General features: G+C 31.0%; 1 protein-coding gene across 1 annotated transcript; it reads left to right on the top strand.

Annotated features, from left to right (window-relative positions):
* The first annotated feature begins 348 nt into the window (after positions 1–348).
* On the top strand, positions 349–8952 carry LOC126738958 (uncharacterized). Its single transcript, XM_050444456.1, has 3 exons — positions 349–1012; positions 1621–1866; positions 8690–8952. The coding sequence occupies exons 1-3, from the start codon at positions 415–417 to the stop codon at positions 8947–8949; spliced, it is 1104 nt and encodes a 367-aa protein (XP_050300413.1). The 5' UTR covers positions 349–414; the 3' UTR covers positions 8950–8952.
* The last annotated feature ends 650 nt before the right edge of the window (positions 8953–9602 follow it).

Genomic DNA, 9602 nt, shown 5'->3' with positions numbered 1-9602 from the left:
TTTCGCAGGATACTTTCTTAAGTCATCCTATAACGTGTGAAATACTCCGGAAATTAAACAAGATGTAACAAAAGGATGAGTCCAGATTCTTTGTTTCTTTTTTTTTAACAGTTTTTTCCATCGCCTCACGTATATTAATACAGCTACCTCTTCAACGTACATCTTGACACTGAAAGTGAAACAACTCTTTCTCTTTAAATCCAAAATCAGTGTTGAGCAACCGGTTGCGCGACCAAATTGCCTAGTGTGGATATAGCACTAAAGGTTTATTAACCTTAATATATTTTACAGCTTTTTTGTATCACCGTGTATAAAGAGTATACTATAACCTATTTACTAGAAAATATTCCATTGACAAATAAAACTGTCATTAATAAATTCATCTTAATAATAAACAGTTTTCAATTAAAAATTATGGGTACACAAAATCACCTTTTTTTAGTTTTAATATGTTTTCAGCCTGCGTCCTGGATACTTATCCTAGAATTCATGCTGATACCATCAGAAGCTGCGGTTGCTTGTTATTTTTGTAAACGAGACTGCCAAATAGCTATGCGTAGAATAAACTGTTCTAAAATATCGAAAATAGTTTTATCCTCTGTGACGAATCATCGAAGTCTTGAAGGGCAACTTACCGAAACTACCAAACCTTTCCTGGAAATAAACGATACCCACGCAGGCTTTAAAGAAAATTATAATAAATTAAGCACAAAAACAGATGCAAGTAAAGGGGCAACAAATGTTACTTTTAATGCTGAGAATACAGGAGATAGGCATGTTACTTCTGATGCTGACACCAATAATAATACTTCTAACATAAATAGTGTTTTTAATGTTTTAACAGTAGATGGTATAAATAGTACTTCTACTACTAAAACTATAGGAAAAAAAATCAGTTCTTTCAGTTTTGAAACTTCAAAGGATATTAGTGTTAGACCTACTGCTAATAGGTTGAAAGAAGAAAGAGACCATTCTAAAGGATCATTCTCAAAAACGTCCATGAGCGATTCAGGTAAGAGAAGATATCAGTTGTGTTGCTAATATGTCATCAATGTTTCGCCATATTTACACCATAAACGCAATTTGCCCAATTTCTATCAACATTTTATTCTATCAAGTTTTTTAGAAAACACTTCTTAGAGTTCATTTCCAGAGAATGGGTCTTAGCGATTTTTCTTAAATTTGCGTACAGAATAGGCCTTTATAGTCTCTAATTCTGACGGAATGCTTCTTGAGATGGATCGACGGAAACCATTTTTTTCAACTATTTTAGAAAAACATGCCATCCAAGATATTAAAATATAATTTACGAAAGTTGATTTAGTACAATTCTTAGTTTTCAGAGAATCCCGCGAATTTCATTCACCCAATAACAATGATATAGTATTATAATGAGTGTTACCGAAAAGACTGGAGAAGTAGAGTAATATTTCGTTCTTTTACTTATTAAAATAATTGCCTATAGGTTTATTGTTAAGACCATTAGTTTATTATTATTTCTTTTTAATAGTAAAAACATAATGGAACCTATCAAAAGCCTAGCAAAATGCAAGTTCACAACATCTAACTCTTTCTTATAACATTTTAATCAGTAAAATCAAAAGTATTGTACTTTTTTAGAATCTTCGTCATCAGATACTATTTCAAAAGAACATAAAAGATATAAAGAGACATCAAGTATAGCAAATATGCTGGATTCAGAAAATAGGCTTGCAAAAAATAGAAAACAGACCGAAAAGGTAGCAGTAACCGCATCTTCATCACATGGACAAACTCCATGGATTACGCACAATGGATCACATAAAATATGTACGTGTATTTCTCATAAGAGAAAACATATTGTGTACCACGATCGCTATGAGGAAGGTAATATGTTAGACTAGTATTTTTTTATTGTACATTTTTATTTAAAAACGAAGCTTTAAACATTTAAAGAGAAATATGGGAGTTATTCTAATCTCTTATTTCTTAGGCAAGTGGAGTAATTTTTATTTTATTACTTTGAAAAACTTGTTTCACTTTTTTCAGGACATATACCTGCTTTAAGACAGTTCAAATTGTTTTTTGTTACATATTTTGTAGAGGCAGCTTAAGTAATTTACTGTTGGGTAGTTAGAGTCATTTGCTATTTTTTTACGCAGTTTTAGTCACATTGCTTTTTTGAGAGTTAGCTGGAGTTTCGTTTAAATTATAGTACTTTCTAAGTTCTTTTAACAAAAGTTATTTATTTTGCTTTCAGTCATTTGAAGATATAATTGAATCGGTGAGTTCGAAAACCATACATGTCCAAAATCCGCGTTTAGAGAAAATCGATAGGGTAGTTTTTCAGAAAAAAAAATGAACTACCAATGACAGATCAAAAGGGGGGATGGACTTGTACGGGTTTTGACCTCAATTCTGTATATAAAAAGATATAGGTAAACATTTATTGATTTTTTATATATTTATTCAATACAGAGGAAAAATACAACTTGAAAACTAATATCTCAATCATTTTAATCATCATTTTTAGCGTTTGTAGTTTTCCATGAAGTGATGTGGTAATAAAATTCCAATGCTTTACCTTGGGTATAAGTCATTACCTTCTTGATGTCCAGAATTTTTTTTTCATTAATCGGAACAGGTTCTTTATATGCCTTATTATTGGGCGGAGGTGAGCTGTTCTTATGTTCTTTGAGCAATTTAAAAGGCCACCAGTTCTTAAAATTAGCAATATCATTGTATCGGATCTGCTTCACAGTAAATGGCTGCTTGTTCCTGGAGGTCAATATTAAGTCCTCATATTCTTTTGGAGTGTAAATTTAATCATGTTTTTTAAATTTCCGCTTTGCACAGCCAAAATCCCGATCACACGGCAAAAACGAATAGCCTCTTACTGGAAAATAATGATAAATTTTGTTAAATCTCTTGGTTGCCTGTAATGCTAAGAGGAAACGAACCATTGTTTGATTTCGGTTCTGCCCTGCACATCCATGTCTTTCGCATTCCGAACATACATCAACCTGGGGTCTTCTGGACTTCAAATTGAAGTTTTCGTTCGTTCGAAATATTTTAAATAGAATTCGTATTTAACTAAGTTTTCCAACTCTGTATATTTTTCAACAAAAAGGCTATGCATTTTCTTTACAGTCAAAGATGCATCTAAATAATGTACGGTTTTGAAGCAATAATGTGAAACTTTCACCGGAAACGCCTAAATGTGCTCTTTAATTTTTTGAGTCCATTCATCTATTATTATGCCTACCTCTAAGATCGTTTGGTGATTTACCTGCCAGAAGTAGGGTGTTCAGGCGCTGAACTTGCCAGTGCGATATGGCATGAAGACTTATAAATGCCTGTTTGCATGCGGAACTTCTATTTGAGTCTCTTAAGACAAAGTACCTAAAGTTTGATTTTCTTTCTTGTTTGTTTTCCGCACTTCTCACGCGATATTTCTCGATTTGTTTAGCTTCCATTAGGCCTTGTAAATAAGTATCTTGTTCATTTTTTGTTGTACGGCTGAGTAGATTAGTTAACACACTTTTTCTTTCTTCCTCAGTAAACTGTTCCATGCATTTCTTTGTACAACTAAAAAATAAAACAGCTATTTTGATTTAAACCCAACTTGTTGCTAAAATTTACTAGCCTGACTTATTCCTGACTAGCAGTACTTCGGGTGTAAGTGCATTGTAAGTAGAGTGTACTTATTATGCGCTAAAAAAACTAACCATACTAACCCAAATTCCTATACAAAAATATTTATTTAAAAAAAAAAAAAAAAAATTAATTTTATTTTTTTTTTTAAAGTATATTTATACTTTCTTTTATATGCTACATTAACGACTAAGTATCTAGTACGGTTTTTAAGCTCAATCGACAAAAATATTTATTTTTTCAAAAAAAAAATAAAAAAATAAAAATAAATAAATAAATTAAGATAAAAAAAATTAAGTCCACTAGGTTATCAAACAATATACGTATAATGCATTCTTCCGAATTGCTGCTAATCAAAGTGTTAAACTTATTAACTTACCTACACGCAAGGCCTACATCCTTTGCATTGACATATTTACCCGTTATAGAAACATATGCCTGACCTTGCAAATGTGCTGGTTTTATTGCATTATATTTCCAACTATCAACATTCCCTTTCCTTTTTCTGCTGGCACTACTAGTTTCACTAACTTCTTCATTATCACTGGATGACATAATTTTACTTTAAATTGTTAATAAAACGCTGCTCCTAAGCTAGTTTTTATGATAAACATACACACGAAGTGAACGCTGTGCGTGCAAATAAGCAACTGGCCACTATTTTGTTGTTGAGATGAAAAACCGTACGACATGGACATGTACGGTTTTTCTCCTCACTAGCAGCCGTGCTACATTAACGACTAAGTATCTAGTGCGGTTTTTAAGCTCAATCGATGAAAAGTCAAATTTTAAACAAAATGGCTATCTTACTTACAAATGTCAAATTTTGGACTTGTACGGTTTTCGGCTCACCGATTCAATTCTATTTCTTCCAGGTAGTCACTACTTACATGCTCTAGTCTTGTGAGTTTAGCTGCAATTTTGAATTTAATCTTAGGAATTGTAAAACTCTAATAAATAAAAAATACCATACTGGTGACAATAATATTTGCAGACTTGGACACTCTTTAGATTTTATAACTTAATAAAAAAATTATGTATTGTTGCGTTTTTCCGGTTCTTTAGGTATGAGTTAAGACAATTGAAAATAGTTAACTTTTTTATTTATACATTTCACAATAAAAACACTCACTCACATCATATTTATTTTTATTTTATTTATTTACAACTAATTGAAGGTTGTGCCAATATTTCGAAATTTACATTACTGAACTAACAACTAGAGGTAGAAAAGTTTATAAAGAACCGGCTGCTCAATATGCGCACAAACCCATTTTTCAACACAAAACCGATAGAAAATCCGGTGGCAGAGAGAAAAGGCGACCGCAGTATATTTTCTCTCGCTTCTTATTAAAGAAACCGCAAGAACAAAGCAGCCGCCGTACTTCGTTTCTTTGTACCTGCCGGGGATTTAAAGCCTATGACGTAGCCTGAAGGCATACTCAATGTCATCTCGTACGGGAAGTGTTATAAGGCATTTAAAATCGGTTATGTGTTTTTTTTTAAACTATAATAGTGAAATAGACTATAGTTTTTTTAGTTAGACTATCCGATTTTTATCGTAAAAGGTAAGTAACATTGGTTTAAATTATTCAATTGTCTAATAATTTAAAAAAATAAATGAAAATTAATTACTGTTAAAAATTATATTATTTAAAATATACTTTGATTTTAAGTGATAAAATAATAGGTATTTAACTTGTAGGTATATATGTATAGCCTAGAGTGTGCATGTGTATAATAATTTTTTTACTTTCTAATTTTTTTTTAGATGTCACCTAAGAAAGTAGGCAAACAAGGACAAATAATTCACAGCCAAGAGAGAGAGATTGAATTGTGAACAATATAAATTCATATTTTATTGTAGGATGTTTTCAAATTTTAATTTTTATTGTATTGATAACTTACAATAATAGTATATAATTCTTTTAGACAACGTACGTTAGCTGCCACTCGAGTATCCCAGTCAACTTACAGAAGAGTGGTCCAAAAGTCAGAAGATATAGAAAATATACCTTCCTGTTCCTTTACCAGTCCAAGGAAAAAAAGGTTAAGAAAATCTCAGAAGATTGGTAACATTACTTTGACCCAAATTAAAGATATAAAACAAATAGTGTATGATTTCTACATAGTTGAAAAAAGAAGACCTACTCTAAAATGTAAGTACAGTATATTTCAGTCAGTTGTAAAACCCAAATAATTTACTTACCCTACATTGCAATATAACACCAGAATATTTTATTATTTAGACAAAAGTGGCACCTGTTAAGTATTTTTGTGGGTTTGACATAAAATAACCATATGGAGTATATTTATTTATTTACATTTTTAAATATAAACTTATTATGTTATGTTATTTTTTTTCCAGTAATACTTCAAAAGCTTCTTGATCGGGCTATTATTCAAGAGCCTAAGTACACCAACCTTATCAAAATTGCTGAAAAAAATTGGATTTAGGTATGTGTTTAAATTATATTCAATATTTACCTTCTTATATTTACCTGCTAACCAGTTGACAGTTACCTGAAAAGTTTATCAATAGGAATTTAACTTTACAACCATTATTAGCTGTTTCGTCAAAATTAATTTTAGGGATTATATTTTATTGACTTTATAAACTTCTTATCATTTTTTTGGCACATAGATAAAATAAAAAGGGTATAGGTACCTACAAATAGGAACTTATTACATTACTAATTAGATTCTTTATATCGATTAATTAATTCTAGATACATCTCTAGATATTCTTATTTTGCAGAGTACCTGTCAGAGTACCTATCCTTTCTTTAATTTAATTTATTAAGCTTTTAATTTTATTAAGTTACGTCTTTGCTAATTTTATTTTTAAATATCATGAAAAATGTGTTTAATACATTAATATGTTCCTTTAATTACATATAAGTTTTTTTTATAGATGGACCAAAACGGAAGATAACAGAAAAGCTCTTATGGAATCTTACGACATACGATTGAAAAGGATCAAATATTTAAAGCAAATTTTAAAATATAAAGAGGAAGGCCGTAATATTGTATATACTGATGAAAGTTACATACATAGCAGTCATACAAAGGACAAAGGGTGGTTTGATAAAAGTCGACATGGAATTAGAAAACCCATTTCCAAAGGACAGAGACTAATAATTCTTCATGCTGAAGGAAGAAATGGTTTCGTAAATAATGATTTTTCGCTCAGGTAAAATTTTTTAGTTATTTCTATATAAAGTAATACCAAAAATGATATTAAAATGTAATACGCAGAAATGATACTCTTAGTTCGTTGATTGGATAAGCGGGTACTTATACTTTTCAGTCCCAGTTCCCTACCCATATTTTCACCTATAATATTTCGTCAACCTTTTACCATTATTAATATTAATATTTTGATAATTAATACCACACTGACAAGTTTATACGAGTATTTTAAAATCTTTTATTCTTCTCTTTTTAGGGTCAAAAAGCGAAGACTATCATGACGACATGAACCATCACAACTTCATGAAATGGGCCGAAAATCAGTTAATTTCAAATTTAGTACCTAATTCCGTCCTAGTATTAGACAATGCAGCTTATCACAAGTCAAGAATGTTACATCTGGAAGTAAAAAGCAGGAAATAGTTGACTGGCTCAAGGAACGTAATTTTACATTTGATGCAAAACTCACCAAGACAGAGTTGTATGAAATAGTGTCTGAAAATAAAAAAAAGTATCCTGTAAAAACCAAGTTGGACGACGAAAGCATGGACACATTGTGTTACGTTTGCCTCCATACCACCCAAATTTGGGCAACTGTTAAAAATTGGGTGGCAAGCAGAAATTCCACTTTTAAATTGGGGGATGTCGAAACTTTGACAAGGCAGAAATTTGCGGAAATTTCGAATTTTGAGTGGATAAATATTTGCAATCATATAGACAACATAGAAAAACAATATTTCAAAAGTCATCACCTTTTTGATGAAGCATTGGATTCTTTAAAATTTACAGTAAATATAGGCTCATCTGATGAAGAGATCGAATGGTCTTCATCGGATGAATCTGATTTAGGTTGTAATACACTATCTGATAGTGAATAAAAATATATAATATGTAAAATAATGAAATAAATCTTAAAGCTTATACCAATTTGTTTCTTTACTCAAGTCGTTTAAAATACCTAATCCTTAAAAAAATGCGAATAAAGAATAATTTTCAGCTACCTATTTAAAGTCCTGTTTTAAAAATAATTAGCGAACTCCATCTTCCTGTAAGTAAAACTATTTTTTATTAGATTTTTTATGGGCACATCGCAATACTAAAAAATATAATTTTAATTTATTTACATTTTTTTAAACGAATTTCGGAGCAATTAAATTCAAATATATGCATTCTTAATTGGTATTTCAACTAAATCAAACGCACTACTAAAAATCTAGGGCTATTTAAACTCTAGTACAAATAAATATTAATAATTTCAACAATTGTGCCGCCTCCACTGTCTTCAGACCTCGACATAGTCATCTGACCCGATCGATAGAATAACGAAATGCGCGGATTTTGCCGCCTGTTGATGTCACCGGTTCTTTATAAACTTTTCTAACTATATCAGCGATCCGGCTTCTTATATACTCGGCTGAACACTGTTTAGGACGATTCTCGCCAAATGTCTAGATGTCGTGCGGTTTTGTCATTCTGGACTAACGGAAAATCTGCTGGTTTCCCGGAGTTTACCATATGGTTTCAGTATTTATATACTGTAACGAAGGATTACCTGCCAATCTACAAGTATTGTGTTTATGACAAGCGAAAGTCGAATATTTGCAGCCTCGCTTATCCTTTCATAAGGCAAACATTGATAAAAAGAGGATTGCCTACCCATCCTATATACCTACAAGAGTCAAAAATTTTGTTTTACTGTCGGTGGTGTATTTACAATATAAATATCCTGTATCAAGTAGGTAGCCCTACCTATTTATTTACCTGTCTATTAGGGCTAACGAAAGTCAAAAATGCAAACGTCCAATTTTAATTACAAGGAAATATATAATAATTGTCTCTTAATTTACCATGGTACCATTTTTAGGTTTGGATGGCTATCTAGGAAGAAAAAGTCGACTAGAAAATATGGAATATTACTGTTTTACTCTTAAAGAAAAAACGTCTTCGGGAAAAGAAGAGGAGTTTCGGGGATGCACTGTCTATCGTACCTGTGACTTACTTAAATCAAAAATAAGGTCTATTTCTTGTTCAATATGTGAAAGAGACAACTGCAACAGCTCGCAAAATATTAAACCATTTTCGATATTCTTCATAGTAGCCTTAAATAAAATGCTGTTTTGGTGAAAATGGTGTTTTATTTATGAGAAAAAAACACATAAAGCAGAAAATTAGTAGCAGCATTAGAGCTATACCTAGAAATAAAAATATTTATCGCCACAATAAGTTATAAGTGAAACTTATCCTATTTTATGCATTAAAAAATGTAAAGTAAACATTTTTCTTTTTCGTCTTTTTAGTTTTGCGATGTCTCTTTTTTTGTGCATTATTACTAGAAAAGTGTTGTTCCCTTCAGAAGACCTACATTAATAGGCCTGTATATATTCTTAAGCAGTATGTTTCCTCCATCCTTAATAGACCCAATAATAATTTTATCTTCACCTGGAGCTTTATTATCCTTAATTTCTTTCAGCGTTGCTCTTAGTCCAAGGTAATATCAGGAATATCCTCTGAATTGGTTTTGTACATGAGGCAATTTTTCAGGTAGATCATGCTTGTTTTCATTGTATAACTCTCTATCATCAACCAACTTAAAAATTTCTTTCTTATTCGAGGGCAGGCCATACGCCCCATTTTCCAGCTTCAATGTTCTTAAAAATTGCTTTGTTTCTTCGATGTTCTAAAAATTTCAAACTTTTATTATTTTAATTAACTTTTTTGATTTGTTTACATTTAAGCATTCTTATATTTTTTCTGACGCTCTTTGAAATGTCCCTATT

This window comes from Anthonomus grandis, chromosome 7 (genome assembly GCF_022605725.1).
Source record: "Anthonomus grandis grandis chromosome 7, icAntGran1.3, whole genome shotgun sequence".
Taxonomy (NCBI): Eukaryota; Metazoa; Arthropoda; class Insecta; order Coleoptera; family Curculionidae; genus Anthonomus; species Anthonomus grandis.
This window is presented reverse-complemented; position numbering and strand designations above follow the sequence as displayed.

Excerpts from the sequence above, each read along its gene's own strand:
- LOC126738958 (XM_050444456.1), top strand. The coding sequence starts at position 415 with ATGGGTACACAAAATCACCTTTTTTTAGTTTTAATATGTTTTCAGCCT. Across the intron at positions 1,013-1,620 it reads AACGTCCATGAGCGATTCAG|AATCTTCGTCATCAGATACT; the intron begins GTAAGAGAAGAT and ends GTACTTTTTTAG. Across the intron at positions 1,867-8,689 it reads CCACGATCGCTATGAGGAAG|GTTTGGATGGCTATCTAGGA; the intron begins GTAATATGTTAG and ends TACCATTTTTAG.